General features: G+C 36.5%; 1 protein-coding gene across 4 annotated transcripts in view; it reads right to left on the bottom strand.

Annotated features, from left to right (window-relative positions):
• FAM172A (family with sequence similarity 172 member A) overlaps positions 1 to 24,737 on the bottom strand; it is a 254,598-nt gene that overhangs the window by 108,640 nt on the left and 121,221 nt on the right. For all 4 annotated transcript variants that reach the window (XM_058044104.1, XM_058044107.1, XM_058044106.1 and 1 more), the window contains one exon: positions 15,949 to 16,167. In XM_058044104.1, the coding sequence (XP_057900087.1) occupies positions 15,949 to 16,167 (219 nt within the window). The remainder of the gene's footprint in view (positions 1 to 15,948; positions 16,168 to 24,737) is intronic.

The raw sequence follows: 24,737 nt of genomic DNA, 5'->3' as shown, positions 1-24,737 counted from the left end.
AAAGCAGTTGTGAGCGGGAGAGATAGTGGAAGAAAAAGTGACAATGGAGGCAAATTATACCAAATCTTAAATCTGACATGTATCTGAAATTCAGTTTAGCAGGTCATGTAAAGAACACAGGAAAGCAAGGATGATGAAGACTGGGCAGTGAGTCAAGCAAGTTATTTTAGTTGCTGTGTCCTGAGTGAGACAACTTAAGAGAAAATAAGAGAAGAGATGAAACCATAGACAGTTGATGCTCTGGCCTTGAAAGTCTGAATAGAGGACACATTTCTTTCCTCCCTTATGGGCTCTGCATGGATTTTACTTGCATACTTTGCCATATTAAAACCACAATATTCAGCAGGATTTGATCAGCTGTGCAGAGTGGGTTCATGGTCACCAATGTCTGGTGTAGCTCTATGAAACACAGAACATTGTATCTGCATTGCTTCAATACTAAAATCATGTAAATGCATGAGTGATGTTATTTTATTCAGCATCTGTATCCAGAAATTACTTACTTATGACTTTAGCAGGGATTGAATCATGAATCTTCAGATGTAAAAATGCCATACTCTTGCACTTGCAGGAAGAAGGGGTGAAATAAAAAATTGTACTATCTTTTTAAGGGCACTTTCTGAGGTAGGGGCAAGATACATACTCTGGCAGCAGGCAGCAGCCAGTTTTGAGACAGAAGGAGAGACCAGGTATCACAACAGCTAAGTCTGGTCATTTGTGGAGTTGCAGGATACAAATAGCACAGCCAAGGTTGTTACCTGGCACATGCCTTCAGAAAGCAATATGGGAAAGTGACCAGTTTATTCCCAAATCTATTTGAGATGTCTCTGTTTCAAATTCTTCTACCTATTTTGTGAATTGGGCTGGTCATGGAAGTGCTCCCCATATTGCTTATGAAGACCCTTATGAAGTAACGTTGTATGCACAGAGTCAGCAGCACAAAGGAAGACCAGAAATCTTACATTTTGCAATTAAATGTTCATGACACTGAGTTAAAGATAGTCTCACCACCAAAACTGCCAACAATTTATCAGGAAAGCTTGCAATCTCAACAGTCCTGCTAAAACAAGAACTATTCCATGAAACATGCAACATTTGGCATATCAAATAGCCAAATAAAAGATGTAAATCAAAAATGCATTCGGTGGACTGATACAAAATTTAAATTTCCTCCACCAGGCCAGAGGGGATGAAGAGCTGGTTTGGGACGAAGTGGTGATAATGTGGGATGACATTCATGGCATGACAAAGCATTTTGCTATGGTACAACTCTTGAGATTATGCTTAAAATTACAAGTTTTAGCTAATGCAAGACTGATGTCTAACCATGCTTTTTATGCTTTGTGTTTGGGCTCCTCCCCAGGACTCCTGCTCTCCCTAGCTCCCACCACAATTACCACTGAAGATGACTTCAGATCCTGTCCCACTTTCCCCACTTCAAACGCAAAGTGGGCTTTCCCTGGTGAGAGTGGTCCGGAAATAAAATTCAGACTTATGCTATATATATATATATATGTGCAACAGAGCAAGCTTGGATCCTAACATGCTAGGGCTAGGGAAGCAGGAGGGGGTTACTTTTCTGCTTTATACTCCAGCTTTATGGCACACAAGAGAAAAAAAAAAAAAGGCAACTCCAAGACAGAGCATTTTCTCCAAAAGCATTTTTCCAGCTAAACCCTCAATCACTACAGTTCCAAACTAAAAACCTAAAGCAACTTCTGGATTAAAAAAACCCAAACCACTCTCATCTCCTGTTTCCAAGGCGCTCCAATCACCTCTGCCTTGTGAGGAACAAGCTGGAAATCAAAACACTTTCCACTCTCTTGACCACAGGCCCTGCCCCCAAGCCTTCACTTGAAATATTTCAACAGTTCTGAAACCTGCTCAGCAATGCCCTGAAACCACAGAGCAACACAGTCAGTGCCCACAACTGCTCTCCAGAGAGGTGCCAGTGGTCTCAGCTGCATTACTGCCTCACTGGTTTAATACTATACTTCCTTTTTGGCAAATGTGGGACTTCATAGGAGGCCTTCAGAGCACCACCATGTCAGAAGTATGTAGATGTTACATGATATATGAGCATTTTTAGGAGGCTGGTGTTGCAGATGGAATTTCTTATATTTGCATTGGAACTGAGAGTTAAACAGGGTGAGTTTGGAATGGATCTGTGCAAAAATAAAGAAAGCAGCAAACGTTATCTATGTCCTTCACTCTGCAATGACTCAGCCTCTCTGCATGGCAAATACCTTCTGCTTCTCTGTTCAAATGCTCTCCTTACTTCTTCAGCTTTTTATTTGGAAATTCAAGTGGCTTTGTAACCTGAAAGGGTTTGCTGTTTACAAAGTAAATCCTGGATTTCAGGCTTAATTAAGTCTCAAATATTATTATATTGTCTTTAATAAAGTATCTGCTTGTCAGCCAGAGTAAGAAAATTTTATCAGGCAGTTGTTCAAGTCTGGGTTTTCCCATTCTTACTTCTGTTGGAGTCTGGCAAGTCTTGCCATCCCCACCCAACTGTCTTCTAGTAAAGTGCAGGAAAGGAGATCAAAACCAACAAAAAATCAGGCAAAATCAGTTATTCAGTGCTCTTAATTATGACCTTCACCAGTAAGTTAATTAAGAGAAAAACTTAAGTAGACACAAATATGATATTCGTCTTTTTTAGTTTGGGCACAGGAAAATTGCTGACTCACTGAGATGAAAAAGTTGCAGGAGAAGAAAATAAATAGGAGGAAGGAGGGTAATTAATCAGAGGAGGTTTTACTTAAGAAAAAAGCCAATTGCTTTCCCTTTTAGCTCTCTGACAGACATCTTGATTTTTGTGCATTTTTTTACTTTTCATATAACTTGCAGGGTTCCAGGTGGACTTACACATTCTAATTTAAGTAACAACTACAGCAGTTTGGCCAAAGATATTCCAATTGGTAAAAATACTCAAAGACTGCAAAGCTGAATTTCAGTACTGTTATGGATACCTATATTTTTCATTTTTTATGTCTCATTTTACTTTTTTCTTTCCAAACTACTCAGTCTCAGGGACTGAGATTCTGCCCACAATGTATTTCTGCCTAAAACATAATAGACCAAAACAAACAATGAATTTGTATGATCAAATTATGGGAAGAAAAGAGTATTTCCTAAACAAACTATCAGATTGTATCTTCACAGATAACCTCCTTAGGAGCCATGTTTCTGGCAATTAAGAGATTAATTGTGAGAGCAAATAAATAAAAATGAATACAATACTTTTATAAAAAGAACTATCTTCATAAGACACAAAGAGATCACGCCAGTCATTTAACTGATTACACGCATTTTTCTCAACACTAAAAGCAATTCCTTTGGAAATGAATGCACCTGAAACATTCAAAAACTCCCAATGGAAGTCATGCAGAACTGTTATTTTTCTATTTCCTATAGTATTCAAAAGCCTATTTATTATCCTGTTCTTTCAATCTGTTTATATGCTGTAATGAGAAACAGATTTTTTTTTAAACCATGCTATTGCAAGAAAAATACCATTTTTGCCAAGGAAAATGCAGCTTTCCCCACCACAGGAAACAATGGATCTACACAAACTTCAACACATTTAAATAAGGTAACAATTTAGTATTTTCATTAACAGCTATGGTTTCAGAACAAACCTCAACTGTAAAATCTCTGTTACAGAGTTTATATCTTTTGTGCGAATTAAATGAAATGGAATGGCTTTGCTCTGTACTGTTCTTCACTTCTCCATCTCTATTTATTACATTCAAGAGCAGTTATTTAAGTGAAAGAAAGATTTAACAGGCTCAAAGCTATTTTATTTCTCTTAATAAAGACTGCAAAGTGCTCAGTGCTTTAAGTAAACTGATATACTACTTAATGCACAGTTACAAAGATTTGGTTAAGTGCCTTAATATGTAGAGGACTATAGTTAATTGTATTTGAAGGAACTGTCATTAGCTTATAATTATCTAAAGACAAACACAATCTGAAATTCAGATTTGAATCTTCTGTTGTTTCTCATTTGAATAAACTGAAAAGTTGAATGTTTAGCTATTTAACCCTGAATTCTGCTTCCTCATTTTCCTGTGCAGATGCACCTCTGTTATTTTTGTTTCATAATAATGCACCCTAGGAAATGATCTTTCATCCCAATGAGTTGCTACACAACCTCAGAACTTGCCTGTCGTACCTCTGTCTTGAACTCTGTGATTCCCTCGTGTTGATTATTTCATTAAAACAGGCTCTTTTCCACACAGATTAGCAAGGCCATTCACATTGCAGTAGTGGTGCATCGCAGTCGTCGAAGATCATTAGATATTAGATCAACAGCAATTTTCTTCTAACACATTGCAATTTTTTTTAACAACTCAAAACATCCAATTACATAACAGACAGCTTGGCTGTATTTTAAATTAGCACAGATGCTAAAGCCAGGAAATGTAATTCTCAGGATATCAGAACAAAAGGTTCAAAGTAAAAAAGAATTCTCATAAACCATAAGATTATCAGGACTAGACTGTCACACTGTGACCTTCCTGGCGTCTAGCTAATCTGACAATATTTGGCAGAGCATTGTTTCAAATCAATAACTAATTAACGAAGTACAAAAGAAGTTGTACTGTTTTTGAGCCTCCTTGTTAAAAATGGCTTTTGGTTGCACATGGGCAGAAAGGTCACTTTTATGACATCTTCAGGAGTCTTTCAACACCTTGCCACTGTCAGATTAAATTACTTTTAGCAATTAATTGTCATAAATTAAAACAGAGATACATTTGTTACAGCAGGTTGTCATAATGACATAGTGAGCAGTTGTTTTGATATGAATTTTTCCCACCGACCCTCTATCATATCCTAATTTTTTTGGTTGACCTAACTGGAAAATTGGAAGCAATCTTGTAACTCAGGTGGCATAGTCCAAACATTGGGTGTCTCATTGAGATTATAGACTGAACAAAAACAGAACAGAAATTCCAGGGATAGCTGAAGATCCTATGAATATGTATCTTATATAAAATATGTAATCTTATGTCTGTTTTGCTGTGTGGGATAAGAAAAACCCTCAAAAAATCATATGGATACCACTTTTGTTACTGTTACAAATAGGCCTTGATGCCACATTAATCCATTATTAGAAAACACCATTTGTCTGACATATTTTAAGACAAAGATTAAGTGCATTGGAACACCTGCAGCCTTCCCTCATTCAAACCATTACTTAGTTTTGGAGACAAAGATCTTTATTGAGATTTAATGAAAAAAATTTCTGGTTTTTTTAGTTCCTTTTTTTTAACTCCTCTGTATGCCAATGTCCATCTTACAAATTAGTTTTCTGACATTTATCATCTCAAGCTTGAGTTTGCTAAAAACCATTAGAGAGGATGAAAAAAGACAACAATTCTAACAGAAGTTCCCTGGGTAAACAGGAAAAAAGGACAGACTCCATTCTGTGTTGGAGAAGAAAGAGATTGTGCAGAAGAATGGATCTGGGTAACTGCAGGATCTGTCCTTATTGGCGTCAGCATTAATGCTGTAACCCCTATAAGTCTCTGGGTAACTTGTCTCTAGTTCTGGTTGCCCTCTAGAAGCTGATTAACCAGATCTTCAGGCTAACTGAGATACTGGAAGAGCTAGCTCTGACAGTTCTTATAATGAGCAGCAGAGCACTGTTTAACAATCTACATTGAACATATTTTTCTATTTTTGTTGTTAGCTCTATTACAGAAAATGTTTTTATACAAACATATTCTAAACCTTAAATCTTGTTAAGTAATAAAGATGAAAATGAGTGGTAAGAACTCACAGCTGCCAGGTACCAGGCATCTTAGAAATTCCTGTGATCACGTTCATTCTATCCGAGTGCAATGACCAAACAGCCCAGCAGCATGGACTTGTTTGGAGGTCCAGCATTCCCACAAAACTGGACAAAAGTTTCATAAGTAATTTGTAACTCTTCATGAACATGGGCATAGGTGTCAGAGATGAAGAGAAGCAATGTTTCTGTGCAGGGGCTTCAAGGCAACATGTAGTCAATGCACTGGCCTGTAGCTAAGCTTTGCTAGACAAAGTCTTCTAAGAAGCAGTTGTGTACAGGCTTAATTAAACCACTCTTTGCTAATGCTTTAATAAAGGATGGACTTCTTAATTCTGTCATGTCTATCCACTCCTAAACATGCACTTTGCAAATGCACATGTCACAGGGTGTTTTTAGTCTGAAACTCAAGAACTGCTTTATAGTTGAAAATGAAATCTTGTGGACTCAAATTAGCAAGATAGACAAAATCCTGATGCAAATATAACAAAAGAGAGGGAGTAGGAAGGATGTGGGCACTACTTGTATCCTCCCCATTATTCCAGAATGGCCATGCTAATAACATCTGGACAACATCTGTGAAAAGACTCCTACTGCTGTTCTGGTTGAATGTCCTTCAGGCTAATTCAAGATAACAATCTGTCTTGGGGAAATTCTTGAGCTCTGAAGAAATCATGAATATCTGAATATTTGCTCAACACCCCAGTGTTAAAAATGCCAAGAAATATCAGTGCCTGTATGTAGGGGTTAATATCTTTCAATATGCATTTCTGTAGCAGTACATGTGCAAGATCACATTGTTTTAACTATGCTGATAGCTTGGTAAGCTTCTGGTCTAAATCACCTACCCCTCCTAGTGTTGATGGCCAACCACAACCTCAGTAGTACTAAATGTTCTGAGACAGTGAAATTTGCCTCTCTTCACAATGTCCACAAAGTCTACTCATTGATCAAATACTTCTTTGAGGGCTGAGTTGAAACTTCATAATGTCAAATAACTGAACTACAGCAGCTGGAGAGAACATGTGAGGGTCACCTAGTCTAAAACTTTGCTCAGAGTGCTTTCTGCCAGGACTGGTCACAACTGTCATACCTCATACTTTCCAACAAAAGCAAGAAAGTGGGAGCTCCATAGTTCTAGTGTCGCCGAAGTGAAGAAATGTACGTTGTGAAAGCTCCTCAAATCTTGATTTAAAGAGATTTGCACACACTCCAGAGAAGTGCTGAAGATGACTACAGCACTTTAGACATGAAATAATTTCTGTTACTTCCATGCCATAATATTACCTTTCCAAATTTGTATGCTCTGTGGACCCACAGTACAAGAGAGGCAGGGGTCTTCTTTTGCCATCTGTCTTTGATAGTCTAGAAAAGCTGAACTCTGCCTGGTCACTTTATCTTTGAGCAGAAACAGCTTCTATTCATGGTGTTCTTAGAAAATGATGTCATGGTTATTTACCACCAGCGTAACAGAGTAACAATAATGTCTCAACTTCTGCTCCAGTGACAACACAGTTTGGCACCCACCAGAGAAAAATCAATTTATGCATCAGCCAAACTATAAGTCAGCTAGAGTAGCTCAAAATAGAAAGGGAAAATAAATGGTAAAAAAACATAATGAACAGCAAACAGCAGAAAAAAGATATTTAAGACAAGTGGTCTTAAATCAATCAAATGCTGTTATTTAAAGATGTATCACAGCCACAACTCATTTACTCACTTAAGGCAATGCATTCAGAGCCTGCATGCAGTCAGAGCAGCATGCAGCATCTGAAAGCTTGACATAACGCACTGAGGATAACTTCACACACGGTCTTCACTGATAATGGATTTAAAAGATAATCAACAGTCATTAAATGTAAGCCTACCATTTTTTTGGAACCAGTGCAAGGGACACATGATAAATAACAAAATCCTGTCATCAAATGTGTTTGCTCATTTTTCAAACATGAAAAGAGGAGTAGCTAGAGAAGTAGGGAGATGTGCTACAAACTGGAATGTGTGAAGGCAGTGATGCATTCAAGCCTAAGGCCACACCTGGAAATCTTTTGAAATTACTTAGGCAGCCTAAGCTTTGCTAAATTTCTTCATTACTTTATTTGATAAATTCAAAAGAATTCCTCAGCAAACTAGATCCCAAAGATATAAATATCTGTCATCTTAATGTCTACATGCAATTAAAGCTTCTCTTTTCCCAATTTAAGAACAGAGTAGCTGTGACACAGTTAAGTGGTAATTGCCCACTTTTATAGGACATAGGCTGAACTGGCAAGATCCATGAAATTAGATTATTCAGTTACACAGCAGGTAGAAAAGACAGGAGATAGGAATGAAGGAACATCTGCAAGGAAACACCAGTCCAAAAGAACACACTGCAGATGCTTATGAAGTACCAGCTGTATTGCCTGAACTAAATAAATTTTAAATCCCTTGCTATATTATATAGCTGGATACTCTGATTAATCTTTGCTTTTGGGAAAAAGAAAACTTTCCAGTCTCATGTATCCTACGTCTGTTATAGCCTGAGTTAAGTCAGAAGCCATGTTATGGAGTTCAGAGGACGCCAAACATGCAAGAATGTGAGTAATTTTTGTGTGCTTTGCTGTAGGTAGTGCCTGTGTGCACACACTTGCACATGTACCTGCATGATAGTTTTCTCATGCCATGTTTTTACTAGAAGTACCAGACAAGAAGATCTCAAAGTGCTGCTTAAGAGCCCAGAAAATCTTTGGTTTCCTCAACACATACAACTCTTGGTAATTCTAAATGCGCATCAATCTCACTTAGTAGTTTCTCTCCAAGCAGTGCCATCTATTGGGAAAACAAATAAAAATTCAAGTTTTACTTGAAAATATACAAAATACACCTCACTGGATATCGACAAATTCATTCTTGCCAAGCACTGATCAAAAAAGACAGAGAAAAAGAATGAGAATCAACTGTTAAACAACAAAAGTGTAGAACAATGAGTCTGAACAGCATGCAGCCCATTCAGGGGAGAAAACCTGCTACCAACACCTCCAACCACAAAAGACAAAAGCATTTTTGATCAGTTTAGAGTCCACTTTTATCCAGAGAGATAGAGAAAAAAACAAGGATTCAGCTGAGAGAGCAATGGGAAAATTTCTCAAAATTTAGATGAATTAATGTCTGGAGATAATTGTAAAACAGACTAGAAATGAATTCTGCCTGGATACTATCAAAATGAAGTTAATGGATCTGAAGTTAGTAAAACATAATTCTGGGGGAGTGCTAAACTGATACGGAGTTCACTAAGACATAGCAAGAACAAAAGGACAAAATGGTCTTCTAAAGACTCCCAATAAAGCATATTTCTTGGCCTGCAGAGTGATAGCAACAAACTGATTAAAAAGATTAACCTTGTTGTTCAAGATAAAAAGAATTTGAAATAACTTCACACAATATATAAATTCACAAAAAGTAAGCATTTTGGTTAGTAAAATCCTTAACTTGTAAAAATTTTAAAATTAAATTAATTAATTGCTATAATACTTAATTTTTCAAATTTCATCCACCTATGAATTGCAGGCTAGAACTAGCATTTCTTCCTGGGCAGTTTATTCTACATTGTTCCACGCCGCTGTCTCCTCCACTATTTCTAGTCTCCTTGGCAGCTGTCACTGCTGCAGGCAGCCAAACAGCCTACACAGGATCCACTAGATTTAACTTAGTCCCACAAGCTAGAATTCTTTTCCCCTTCATATTTTTTCCTGAATTTACACTTTGTTTTCTGTAGCAGATGAGGTGAAAAAATCCTTGAACTTACTGTGCATCCTGTACCCCAGCTCCCTGTCTGCTGACATTCAGTTCCTAGACTCCACAAATGTTTTTCTGATCTCCATGCACTGCAGTACAGCCCTCATATCCTCCTCTCTAGAATAAATAAATATATTCAATAAATTAAATAAGTATTTCTAGAGGGATTTGGTGGGGTGGGATGTCTCCAAAGAAAAGGGTTAATTTGCAATAATGCCCTTCATCTTAAGATAGCTACAAATATGTACCTTAGGAACTAATTTTTATCACCTCTCACTATATTAAGTGCTGACCAAAAAATCATGTGAAGAATATTCAAGTTTTGCAAAAAGGGGTATGCTGCCACTCAAGCTCCTGCTAAATTCCTTCTGCCAATTTTACCAAACACACTGAAACCTAGTAGCAAAACATGCAACTGTGTGTAGAAGGTTAGAGAATATTATCCTTGTTTTTGGATATCAGCCACAATCCTCGCGCTCTGTTAGATAAATGATAAAAGATACCAGCAAAGTGCAATTTGTCCTGGCTCAGAAGACCTAGAAGGTCTTTGCAGTCCTTTGCTGCAGTCAGTCTACAATCAAAACCAGACAATATTAGCGTTCAAGATGTTTGAGTGATTTATTCACTTTTTCCTTCAACAAGTACATCTGCATTCTGCTGAGCCAGTTTTCTCCACCATTATCCCACAAACTAGCCACATTTATGAGCCTGAATGCCATCTGAGAGGAAGGAGGACTCTTCTGACTTGTGAGCGAGAATCTTTTTTCAGCACCATGGGAGGACCATACAGCACATGGTGGGAGGAGAAATGCAAGTTGGTTCTTTCTTTTGTAAACTTACATGGCTTGCCTCGTATTTTAGGAGCTGGATCTAACAATGGACGCATGTCATTACATGGCATCATGTAATGGATGTCTGAAAGACACCAAAGCTAGATGGTCCTGATTTATTCATTTTCTTTGATTAAAACATACTTGTGAAATGCAGAACAAAGAGAGGGTATAGCAGAGAGAAGAGCCAGTGGTCTTCTTGAAGAGTTACAGGATTTCCCTTCACTGATTATCTGTGTCTCTGATTTCTCAATCACTCAAGGAAAAGAAGACAAATAAAACTTTCCAGGATTAGTAAATGAAAAATTTACTAGAAGAATTCTTTATAATCTCAGGATTATTAAAAATACCTAAGTTAGCTGCTCATGCTAAATGGCCTATGCATAAATTATTCAACACTAGTTTAAATTCTCCACAGTTTAGCTATTTAATGTAAGATTCCTGTTCATTGTAGTATCTGTAGAATGAAACATGACATACGTATTCTTCCTGATTTACAGAAACTACTGTAAGAACTTAAAGCTCATCTGACCTTTAAGGAGTGATGTGGTAGCCTAACTGCAGGTGCTAAGTATCATGGTATATGTTTAGCTTCCAGCTGCTGGCCCAGAGTGGTGCAGGTCTCTAGCAGCATAGATTCTGCAAGACCAGATCTCTCCAGGTGTTCCTGGAGCACTCTAAATGTCACTACACATTTATGTTCAGCACTTGACCTGTAGTGTCTTTTCAACTCTGAATGCCCAGTGTCCAGCACTACACGGGACAGGAACAACACCATGGTAGTTCATAGGCAGTTCTCATGAGCTTTTTACTATCAGCATCTGATTTTGCAGCTGCTTAGAAGTGAGACTTCTCAAGAACATAAGGAAGTAACAGGCTTTAAAAGTGGGCAGAGTAAAACCATGTGGTATTTCAGACGTGTACATATAAAGTAACGCTGGCTGTTGTAAAAGGGGAAAAAGAACAGGCATTATTTGTTGTGCAAGGGGAAACAAAACATCAGCATGAGACTCTAGGGACTGAAGTCCTGATGCCCACGTTTGCCACCGACCTTCTTTGTGCTGAACATGTCCCTTACCTCTCAGGAGCTGTTTGCCTAGAGCTTGTCATTTTGTCTCCTCTGGTGGAATAAACAGCTTATTAGCTTTGTCTCAGCAGCAGGCTAATGTAGTCACACAGGCTTTGGACAAGAGCAGGCATGCACCTTGCCAAGTCAGAGGGTAGGTCACTGGCCCAGAGATGGCCACAGGGTGAAACCGGCAGCTGGTGGGACCGTGGCTATGTTGGGAAACAGCTCAATCCTCGGAGTGAAAGAAATCCATGGCTTTGAAAGGTCATCCCACACAAGTGGACACTCTGCCGTGACCTCCAGTCAGGCTGCGTTTCGTGTCAGCCACACTGAACAATGAGCAGAAATGGCACAACTGTGCTTGCACGCTTGCCAGGATTTCCTGTCTGCCAATAGTCACTGCTTACTCAACCATGTATTAAAACAACTTTTACCACTTTTTTCCTAAATACTGACACAAATTATCCATATGTATCAATTTTTAGTAAAACAGATTAACTGGCTGCACATGATCTTTTCTTACTTAATCTCTCACAGAAGATAGGAAAAATTATTATGAAAAGTATGCTACATCCAAACAATTTCATTAATATGCTGTTAATAGAAATGGCACTGCTATAGATTGTGCTACAGTAAAAATAATATTTGTAATAAGAATTAGTCAAGCAGATAAGCTCAGTTGGGAAAAAAGGACAAAATTCCTATCATACAGGCTTTGGAAAGGCTTATCCTTTTGTCCACAAAACCTGACCTCTTTAGTTGGTCTGATAAAAGTAATTCTTCCCACTTCTTCCTTGGTTGCCTCTTTGACATCCTTCAACTGTTGGGGCAACATTATTGCAAATTACTACCAAATTATGCAATTTATACTTTTTTTGCATAATATTACAGAATCCACTTAGTATACCTGTTTAAGTGGTGACTGCAGTTTAGAAGGGGGAAAACACTAATTTACATTTTTAAGTATCTTCTAACATGGAAAAGACACTGTCAGTGCGAAAACCTGTAGGGAATAGGAGATGGCTGAGAATGGAAGGAACGATCATGCCACATTTAAGGATGCATGATCTGTTTCCACAGAAAAAGGTTAGAGAGCAACAAATTCTCAGTTCATTTCGGTAACAAATGAAGGCTGGCTAGGGTAGAAAGTTTCTGGGGGGAAAGCATTAGCCCATATGAACAGAGCAGCCTCTGGTGGTCTAAGAAAAAATGGTAATGTTTATAACTAAGGATAGAAATATGTTTTTTAAAAGGATGTATGTACATATTTAGCTATTTTACTCAATCCTCCACTCAACATATTAAAAACCAGATGCTTTTAAAATGATCTGTCAATATGCTTGTTAAAATCTGAACAGTAAGAGTATTAAAATTCATATGCATTCATTAGCACATTATATAAAAGTAAAATGCTTGTGTTTAATCATTCCATAAAAGTATTATAGTCAATGCTGATTATCAAAAGTTTTTTTCCTGGTTTGCATTGCTAAAATTGAAATAAAATTTACAAGAATGTTACAGAATTGATGACATTTTCTGTCTTCACTTGTGAATTCAGTTGGCAGATGTTTTCAAGAACAAAAAAATCTGTCTTATTGCAAAACATATTAAGCAGGTTTTCCTGCCATAATGTTTGACATGATGTTTATTACCCAGACCAAATCAGTTCCTTTAACAAGCCATAATGTATGCCAGAAAGTACATTATTTCATAGTTAAGGAAACTTCCAGCATGAAACAGTAAGTACTTTGATCTTTCAAGAGCACTATGCTTAATGCATTACACACTGCCATAGTCATTTTCATTTATACTCATTTTGTACAAAAATACAGTGCAGTTTGGTATTTGTATTTTGAGATTCAGCTTTTACACAGTCTTAATACCCCAGCTATTTTTTTTTACTATGAAAATAAAAAAAAATACTTAATAATAATAAACATAATTACTAAGGAAGAGTTCTAATTCTCTGGTTCTTGGAAAATCCAGCTGCATAAGTGGGAACATCGACCAGACAGTTTTAATTTGTTCAAATGGCATTTCCTCATTAGATCACAACAGATCTCAGTGACCCTATAACAACATAACTGAGGATATTTATTCCTTCTGCTTAACAGTCTGAAACAATTTCTCCAGCATATTTGACACAACCATGTTTTTCCTTCCATGTTAGATAAGTTAAAGCCTTCCTGTAAGGAAATTTTTTGTCTAGTCTATCCATGCTTTTTCCTACTTGGCAAAGTTGACATAAGGACTGCTCAGGTTTTTCAAAACTCTTTGATGAGATCATTACAAATCTTAATATATACCACCCTTAAATATCTCTGTTGAGTGATGGCATATTTTATGTCAAGAGCCTAGTGAGTCAAATGTATACTGTACTATACTATACTATACTGTACTGTACTACACAGCAGGATTGTACCTGAATTGCCCTTTGAGATAACCCCAAACAACCACCAACACAGCAACCTGTGGAGGCAAGTCCCTGGCTGCAGGCAGAGAGCAATCCTGCAATATGGACTCAAGCATGGGAGGCAAGAAAATAGCAAATACGGCATTGCACCTCTTGCAGTCATCTACAGACTTAGCAGTTCTGACCAACAGAGTAAATGGAACCCTATTGACGGTCCAGTTTTGTTTCATAAACTGATAAGCAAGGAAATTGCATTGGTTTGTCCCACAATACACTAAAGCAGGTATGCTTTTCTTTCTGTCTCAAAAAACTGTACTAGAGTCTACTAATTAAAAAAACCCCAAAATAATAATTTCAGAATACAACACCAAGCTCATCAGAAGATCCAATTTCAATTTACTGGACCGGGGAAGGAGACTACCAACCACACTTGCACTAAAACATATACTACTTTCTCTGATTTGAAGAAAATCAAATAAAGAAAACATCAACAGTCACATTTAAGGCATGGAGCTGTGCAGAAAGAAAAATGGGATGGAACAAGAAATTTTATATTTTGGGGGAGGTCAAACCTACTGAAACCAAATTTCACGTATCAAAAGGCAAGAGTCATGAGAAGGTAGAACTGCTATAAAGGTTTTGAAAAAAAGGTTCACTTTCAACAAGGGAACACTGAACCTGTATGCTGACTAGACTACTTTTCAGACAAAACAGCAGCACTGTCCACTGGATTCTTTTAAGTTAAAACAAGTTAAAACCCTCCTCTTAAGAAGGAGGGTTTGGCTAGTGGATAGAATAGCATCTTATAAAACAGATGCAAACAGAAAACACAGTGCCTTGTTGGTGACTCTGAGTAGATATATATGCATTCCTTTGTTTCCCATACTCAGGTATTTTTCAAAAGACAAAAAATATTTATGGCATTAGTTACAGTCTTGTATCCAAGTTACTAACCCTTTTCACTAGCCAGCACAATTATATTTCTTCTACAAAAATTGTTATGCTAAAAAAAGATTAGCAGGGGCATATTAAAATTTAAGATGATTCTAACATGTATCTTACTGGATTTTTCTCTGTTTCTCACTGCAATGACATACTTTTTTTTTTTGTTTGTTTTACCTTCACTGTGGAGTTTCTGATATGTTTTACTGTTGAATGAAAATGCTGACTTTCATAATAAGGGTTTTGGAAATTATATGACTCAGTCTGGAATGTATAATGCATAGTATGTACATGAAGCAGAATGTACCAATGTGCATGTAATATTGTTTGTGCCCCCTGCAGAATTAGAAATCCCCCAGTAGCACTATTATAATGATCCCATGCTGGTAGCATTACAAAGTGCAAAGGTTCACTGAGTCAGAAAAGGGCAAGGGACAGAGTTTCTTTATCATACCATTCTCAAATTATTCTAGCTTAAATATTTATTAATATATTACCAAGTTTTCTCCTTTATCTGCCTTCAAAAGTTTAGCTCAAACACAATGGATGGCTGCTCATATAAAAACAGTACATCACAGGGTAAATTTGCTACCACACAAGATGAACACTGGTATTTTCCATAATACACTAGTAATTTGCCATGTGATAAAAACTATCAGGCTGTAACTACTGCTTCCCATGTAATGCATACATGTCATGTATGCATTTATAATATAATAAATAATAATAATGCATACATGACATGTGAAGGTAGTATGTTGCCTAAGCTTCACTACAAAGTCTTTTCTTATGAACACCTCTGTTTATAAAATGGTTTTTAAGAAGTCTTTCTTAAATAATTTCTTTCTTGGTAACATCAGTGAATTCCTGTGGGGTTTATCTGAAGTTTCCCTTTGAAATTAGAAAGAAATTTTCTGTAACACTTGCAAAGCATCATGATCAATAAATGACCAAAAATACCAACAGAATAAAGAGCCAGGAACTCTGTATAAACTCTTGAATTCCATCTCAGTAATGTATTTGTTTTAAGCAAAGCATGCTATTTATTAGCCAATATAGGCAGTAAACATACGCATGCATGAATAAAGAAGGGCAAACAAAACCAAAAGAAACTTACTCTAATATAGATCTGCATAGTTTCTTTTTCTTTTTGTGGATTTCGATACTTTTCATAGAAGTCACGTCGCTTCTTTGTTTCCTTCTGGATTTTATCTTTTCTTTCTCTCTTTTCTGCAGGTTCATCTGAGATATCAGAAGACAGCGGTACTTGGGCTTTTGTCTTCTCAACTTCAATATAGTTCTCATTGGGATTCAGAACTATTACCCCATAGCCTTCCTGTTTTAGAAGAGAGTCACACACACATAGACACACAGACACGCACAAACAAGAAGAAAAGGGGAATTTAATGCTTGAAAATGCTTTGCATTTACTTTAATGCTCTTTAGAACTTTTTTATTTATTTCAGCAACTTCATACAACATCATTTATAGAAAGGTTTTTAAGAATATTCTGTCATTAACAGAATATTGATGTGTGAATATGTATCAGTGTATGTACTTATACACATCCCTCAGCATCAGAAAAGTTGCCTGTTTTACCTTTAAAATAATTTAATATATTGTTTTATTCATAAGCACTTTATATGACTTTTTCAGAAAACAATACGGGAACTAAAAGCAAAATGTTGCTTTAAGAACTCTACACAATAATGAATAAAAAGCTTTAAGCCCAGCCAGTAAAAACCTTTAAAATAAAAAGGATTGAGAGATTTCATATGTAAAGATAGATACATTAAAGAAAGCATGTGAAAATTATTCACCACATTTTAAAATAGTAAAACCTTTTGTCTAGCTGACAATAAGCATACCATGCAGACGCAAATAGCAGCAGTAACAATGAATCAATACCAAAACTGATTCAGTGGTGTTGCTTACAAGTCAACTCTTTATGGTGGGTCTGACTTTTTAGTGCATCTTTAAATCTGCTGTAAAAGTTCACTGGGATTATACTGTATATCCAACAAATGCAGAACAAATCTGTGACCTGCAGGATGCTTTTGAGCGCATAAGGTACATTTTTTTGCCTCAGGAATTGAGCTGGTTGAAAAAAAATAAATTTATGAATGAGAAATAAATCTTGAACAAACCAGCCAATCAAATGTTATGATTTTCAAATGATGGCAAATCACAGAAAAAATCATAATATTTATTGAAGATATAATTGCAAAGGGAAGGGGAAAAAGAGAAGCACATGCATTTAACAGATATGTCCCTAAAGTTAGTGTGAGTTCCCAGTCAAAATCAAGCTATCCTTTAGAAGTAAATTTTAATAAAGACTTACTTTCCAGAAACATCTATATTAATTACCTAATGGAACAGCTTTATTCCAGCTTCTCACTTGGTGCTTCATTTTGCACTCAGTCCTGGCATGAGGATCAAAAGAGGTCCCCCATACCTAGCTGCCCAGAGCAAACCAAGTCCACCCCAACAAAAGATACTTTATTTGGGCTTGCTTTATTCTATTCTGTAGAGCCATTCACAAATCTTGTAGTTCATTGTGGCCACTGTCAGGTAGACAGACTGTCACTCACTGATTTTCTACAGTTGGACACACTTGACTAGCTATCAAAATCACATCCGAAGGGAGTTCCTACCCCTTATCCTTGTGCCCTTCTCCAACGCCTGCTGTAGCTTCTCCTCCCACCAAAAAACAAGTTAAAGGGCACAGTTACACTCTGCTAAACAGGGTGAAATAGAGGCATTCAGGATACTACCTCTGGCATAAGCAATGTAGTAAAAAAGGGTCACAACAGGCCAAAGAGAAAATTGTCTCCTTGTTAGATGCAGCACCATAAGGGGTCTTCTGTCACATGATTGCCCGGCCCTGCCTGCCATGAATTTAACTGGGATAAATATAAACAAAAAGCCAAAATATAAATAAACAATAGGGAATAGGTGAAAGAAAACAGAATGAAAAATTTTAAAATCTATTCACACCATGCCTGGCCATATTAATGCACAATGCCACACTATAAGCACATGAATTTTACAGCTTGGAAAATTTCAAAGCCCAAATTCATCATGGAGAAGAATGTGGCTTACAAATCTTCCTAAACTGCATATCTCAGATGAAAGGATAGTTTTTGAGCCTGCTACTGCTGAAGTTTTTGCAGTACTTGGCAGGCTGGTAGTTTTGGGGCTCCTCATCCTCTTGACTGGCTTGTTCTGAGCAGAGACTTCTGTGTATTGATTTGTTTTGTTTTCTATGCAATGCAAAATTCATGTGTTTACTACACATCTAGAAGTTTGAAACTCTGTGCACTTCAACCTGATCACAAAACAGTCACAAAAATAATCAGAGAAGTGAAATTTGTCTAAGTTATTGATCATGCAAATTAAAATTACATTACTTATTTGTCCCCTTTTATGAGGACACAATGACAATTTTTCATGTAGACAACCACAGGTGAAATAAGATTCTATTTTTAAATTCACTATTTTATAAATCAATTAAAGGATTTTTATTAAATATATTTTAAGCACTGCAACGACTCCCTTTATATTTTTTCACAAATTCTCCCAGACAGCAGGCCTTTCCTGACAGTAGAATTAAAATAATGAAGTAATAACTAAACTAATATTATTTCCCCCCTTCTATTATGGGAAAGCCTAAGTCTTGCCCTTTGGAAAGTAATATCTTTTTGGACTGTTTTGCTTACATGATATGGTGTATCTCCCTTTCCCTTGTACTTCTGCATCCTAAATTTCAAGAAGAAAACAATGGCACCAGAAAGAAGATTTGAGAGTAACATATAAAAATCAACATAGAAAACCAAAATTAGTGGTGAAATAAAGCCAATTACAACCTCTCTCATTCAGTCTTTATCTGAACATTTTCTACTGAAAATAAATACTCTGCTCTAAATAACATTAGTGTAAACAATATGGCTTTTAACTTCAATTAATTTTAAAAAAAGTAATTTTTGTGGGCGTAGCTACACCATTCAAGTTCAGTGCAATCAGAAAATGAAAAAAAAGGTGGAGCACTAATGCAGTGAATTTGAGAAGCTTGCAAGTCAATGCAAACTTCAGAACACAAGACCACTAATATCTTTAAAAAGGCCTTTAGCAAAATTTAATGAGAAGATACAGTCTTTGGCATAGGTGTTAACACAGCCAAAAATCACATTCATTGAAAAACATTGTTTAAAATGAAAGTCCTGTTCAGAAACACCTTTGCATGGAGGACAGCATTCATTTTTTTTTCACCATATACAGTCCTGCAAGCTAGAAAGTATTAAAAATGCTATTACTATGTATTACTTTGCTATTTGTTAAATCAGTGTCACTAAAAATACCAATTTCAGCCATGATGAGTTTACATCATTATTAAAACATAGCGACCTATGACTTAAGTAGCAATCATCTAGGAGGGTTTCTAAATTTTGCCACACCCAGCAGTATTAAGTGGTATGCAAACATTAGGCAAAGTAGTAGTTTTCAACATAGCAGCAGCTTTCAACGTCATAGTTCTCTCCTCTGTGACCAGTGTGCGCACACAGAGAAACCACTCTATAGAAAGTTTTTTCATGATAAAAAGCTAAGCTTTAAGGACACTATCCCCTCATATCCATCAATCTTCAGCCATCAGTGTACCAGTGATAAGACCTTATAATTATGGCAGACACTGACAAATGGAACGCCCAGCCTCTAATCTACAAAATTACAGTTTCTCTCTGAGACTAAAGCACCCGATTAACATCTCTTCCCCTCATGTGGTAGTGCTTCAAGGTAAGTAAAATTTAATCTACACTGACTCCTACCATTCTTCAGGTTGCTGCTTCTGGAGGTTTGTGATGATGAAAGGAAAAGGAGGCTTACTAAGTCAAGAGTTGGAAAGAATCATGAACCTCAGCTACAATACATATACTAGTAAGAAGGAACAAGGTAGAAGGGCCTTTTCCATTGTAATACATGAGCCAGAAATGGGGCAGTATGTTCTCTCTCTTACTGGAAGTTCAAGGGGGTAAGCTTAAAAAAAAGAACCTCGAAGTATTTGAGGTAAATTTCAAACAGTTTGAAATCTCCCCTGCCTGGCACATGAGAAATGAGCTGAAACCATTCAGATCTGCATATTAATCCATCAGGGTAGGACACAATATGTGACAAAAAGGTCAGAGCCAGAGAGGTATCTTTTGACCTATGTAACTATCTTTTTGGACTGTGAGCAAGGATTTAAAAGAGATCATTCTCCTATGTTTGATCAACCTGAATTTTCAAGTTCAGGTTTCTATTTGGACGGTTGGTAGCAAGATCAGAATTAATTCCTTGGGGAAATGCAACTCAAAGCACTCTGTTCTTAAACCTGCCTGTGGTTAAAACAGACACAGCAATGTCCATTCATCTTTTTGAAAGATGTATGCTCTGTTCATTTCCCATCTTTACTGTGAGAAGGGTACATCTATGTTGCTATTGCAACACTGTAGGTGCAACAGCAGGATGAGGTCATGACAACCAATCAGAAGTCACTAGTGAAGCGTTAAAGTAAACATAGCTGTTGGAGATGCAGCTCAGCTTGAAAAATGCCCCCTCCATTATTTGAGCAATTTTCTCAAGACGTGACCTGTGACTGAAACGCCTGAAATGTCAGTTGATTCTGCTTTCTGTTTCCACCCAATGTACATTTTTGCAACTGCACCCTGCTAACACTGTGATATTTCCATCCCAGATATACCTCAGCCGCCTGAATTCCAGCACTGTGTCCAAGTGCATAAAAATGCCATGCCTCTGCCAAACACATTTTGTCCCGCTAAGTTCCAAACTTAAAACAGCTCATCAGGTTAGGCAGGAAAAGAAAACGTACCACAAAAAGATTCTAGAGGACCACCTGTTGTCTATTATTTTTACATAGCACTTACTCATAAATCATAACACAGGGTAATTAATCAAGCTGTCAAAGAGAAGGTCAAAGGTTATGTGGGCGAGTCAGAAGGTCATGCATGGGCTGATAGAGGTCAGGGTCACACTGCATTCCTCATTATCAAGTTGGGATGAGAGACGGCCCAAGCAAACAAAAGTGAAAGCAGATGGAGAACTGAGTAGATAAAAAAGAGGAGAAAATTTCACAAACAAAAAGAAGTGGAAGAATGTGAGTTACCTTCAAACAAGGAGGAGAATAGAGCAGAAATAGAGCACTGAGATGTTTTCAAAAGACAGCACATAATACAAAGAAACTACAGTTTGATTATTCATATACATTTACTACAACTTTCCATTCACTTTTTTTTTGCAAATACTAAGCAATGCCACAAAAAGTGCATGGTAGTTTTGATTACATTACACATCTGAAGTCAATATTTTCAAGGTAAATTAGACAAAAGGAACTTATTACTGTGATTAATGCAGATGGATATGTAAAATTGCTTCTAAATGCTTAAGTTTATTCCATTTTACAGCTACAACCAACAGATGTTCAATAAAGAAGTAATAACCTGCTTGAATGATCTTTAAAGAACTGTACATTTATATACACGAATCTTTAAATACACAAAGCATAATAAAAGTCTTTCTAGATGACACAGCAGTTATAAAACATTCTGTCATTACACTGACCTGAATTAGATGCAGAATACTGTACAAAATTAGTTGTCACCCTTTCCTCAAAATCTTTGTTAATCTCATTTTGAGTGTTTGCAGCTTTATCAACACATGCATCAATGTCAGCTCCTTGGTTACTGAACCGCTGTACTTGGAAGAAGATATAATTAAAATGTTTTGGCACAGAAAAGGTGAAATTGTATCTTTTCCTGGTCCCTGAGGAGTCTGTAAAACATGTAGGATATATTGACAAACATACACCCTTGTCTAGAGCCCTGACATCCTAGGTCACCCAGCTGCTATTTATTTCAAAACATTCACTTTACACTTATCCAAACTGCCACCTGCTGTGTAACTAACTTTTAATGGATATTGGAGCTATAGAAACAATAAACAATCCATTTCCTCTCTCTTACTGCCTTCTATTTGAACACTGCATTACGTCCAAAGGTATTTGCCTGCAGAACTGTATTTATCTTGTTTCACAATCTTTATGCTGGAAATTATTAAACATGCCATGACTATGTCTTACTTTACTATTTGTTATTTTGGTGCTAGTGTAGCTATACTAAACAAATCAATGCTCAAGGCTACAAAAACCTACCAGAAAAGCTGTTCCCATATTTTGAGTTTACTGTTGAAAAGTTTTGAAAAGAATTAATGTTTTACATCTCTATAATTAGCAACCCAAATATGTCTATGTGTTAGATCTGCAACCCTGTTTATGCCGTTTGTTCACAAGGTCAAACTGAATAAAAACATCCATGAATTAAAAGGATTTTTACATCCTCAGTTGTTTACTGTATTCTTTATAGGGAACTTCCATGCCTTCACAAGCACTAGTTTCACTAGGATTTGGAGCAGAAAATTATTTCTAGTGGCAAGTGAGATACAAGAAACAATGCTATAGTATTAATTTAATTCTGTGAATTAACAGAAAGAACAATGCTCATGTTCAACTTCTTCAAAACATTGTTTATTAAACATCAGACCCATCCCTTTCTCCCTGATGTGAGATTTGGGCTATTTGTAGAAATGTGTGGAGACTGAATGGTAGTCAATCCACCCCAGCCATGCAGGCAGGATACTGGGCTGCAAATAATCTGTCCACAACTGCCCAGGCTGTAAAACAAGATTCTGCTTTTCTTCACTAAGTACAAACATTTTGGAGTCCATACAATCTCTGAAAGAATGAACCCACCAGTTTGCCCTCAAGATATTCTACAGGAACCCAATCTGTAAGTAAAGTCTGTACTCCAGAAGTTTATCCTCTCCCCCACTGCCTTAAAAACCTATTTTAAACTCTTTTCCAACAAAAGTTTCAAATGCTTCAGAGAGGTACAAGAAAGAAGAACTAAGATTCTAATGAAAATGTTATTTACATATATATAGAACTTTTTGAAAGCAATAAATCGGAAATAAAACAAATAAAATAATTTTAATAAAGCCCACATGAATAAAAAGAAATTACTGGTTCTAATAAATCTATCAATAAGGAAACCAAGGAGAATATCAGTTACCACCTGAAAGTTATGCTCAGTACAGATGCAAAGCTGGACTGCAGGATTTTTTAAATGTTTCTACAGCATTTCCAAATATCCCATTAGCAGACAGCAAAAGTTCTCAACTGCAAATTCATTTTTCAATACGCTTTGCCTCCTCCCTGAAAATGTCACAGTATGTCATTATTATTCTCATTAGCACTTCAGGATGAATATACCCCCAAATAGTTAAATGTGCATTTTCTATGTAACAGAATATGGAAAAACAGCCATTCATTCCTCAATAAACCTTACTTCCTTTGCTTTTGTAGTACTGTAAAATCTTTGCAAATACCTTCTCTTTCTGAAACCCAGATATTTCAATGGGTTCAGGGTTTTTTCTGAAGAAAGGCAACCCAAGATGCCAAGATCTTACACTTTACCTTTCATTTCCAAAAATGTTTACTTATAAAATATCATGGGAAAAGATTAAATGTCAATCTCTTTGTAGGTCTATATTTCAGTATTCTAAATGAAAAAAACACATCATGCACGTAAGTGTTTTCTGTAAAATACTGAAGTTTTCCAAAGTCTTGAAAGACAACTCCCATTTAGTGTCTTGTGACCAGAAATCCTCTGTCTCAATGACAGGGAATTCAGATGCTTTTAGCATGTGCATGTAAATGTACTAAATACATTTAGTAATTCCCTGAGAAAACAGTCAATTGTAATCTAACAGTAAAGCTTCTGGTCTGTACCTATCTTCAACAAACAGGTGCAATTCAGTACATTGATGCTCCTGCCTTCCCACAGTGACCTTCCCATGTCAGAAGATCTTATACTTCTGCTAAATAATTTAATTACTTATGAGTTATGGTTTCTTTGTAACCTTTTAAATGACTAACTCATTAAAATGCAGAAATATGCAAAACATGATGTCACTAGGTCAAACAGCTGTGTTGGTAAAATTATGGCTGTGGAACATAAAAAATATTGTAATTTATTTTGCTCATTATATGGCAAAAAACTTTTAAAACAGATTAACTTTATAATCACAAAATGCTATACCACCTCATAGTAGCAATTCTTTTTACCTCCTGTGACCCTTCTGCATACATAAAACACAGCTTAAAAATCTTTTTGTTAATGTGTTTTCAATTTAAAATATTGGTGAAAAACACCATGCTGATATACTTGGGGTTCTAGAAAAAAATAACTTTCAAATCTCCTCTGTTTTTATCAACATTTAAGCTTTCTTGAAGAGAGAGCACATAGCAAGAACATATAGGTATTTTTTAAACGTCAGCAATTCTTTACTGGAAATACTTTGCTAATTAGTATCACATGCAGTCTGGTCTTGCGTTGCTTAAAAAGGCTATCACTTTTTGAATCCTGAAGGTTTTTTGAATCTGTGAAGCAACAGACAAGAATTGCTGCAAATACGTAAACAAGGTATTATCACATCCAAAGTTTAAAACGCGGTATGTCTCTGCTACACAGCTGATTTACAATGCTAAAAGGAAAGGACAGTAAAACTTTCATTCCTGGGACTCTCTGTTGATTTTGTCCTCAGACACGCAGAAGTTTCAACTCGCAATAAACATGACTGATTTTTAGAAGCCTCTAGTTAACGGGTCTCTGCCAGTCTTATTTTCTTTTCTTTATTTGTGCCAGACATTCTCCTAAAGGCTACCAGAACTTTTCTGTAGAACCAGTATTAAGAAGTGGCACAATTTGCTAATAACTGAATACCTAGAAAAAATACAGCATACTACAGAAAGGAAAGAAAAACTAACATCCACCCCCCACCCCCAAAAAAACAAACCAC

The sequence above is a fragment of the Melospiza georgiana genome, chromosome Z (assembly GCF_028018845.1).
Source record: "Melospiza georgiana isolate bMelGeo1 chromosome Z, bMelGeo1.pri, whole genome shotgun sequence".
NCBI lineage: Eukaryota > Metazoa > Chordata > Aves > Passeriformes > Passerellidae > Melospiza > Melospiza georgiana.
The sequence above is the reverse complement of the archived record's forward strand: the minus strand, read 5'-3'. Positions and strand labels throughout refer to the sequence as shown.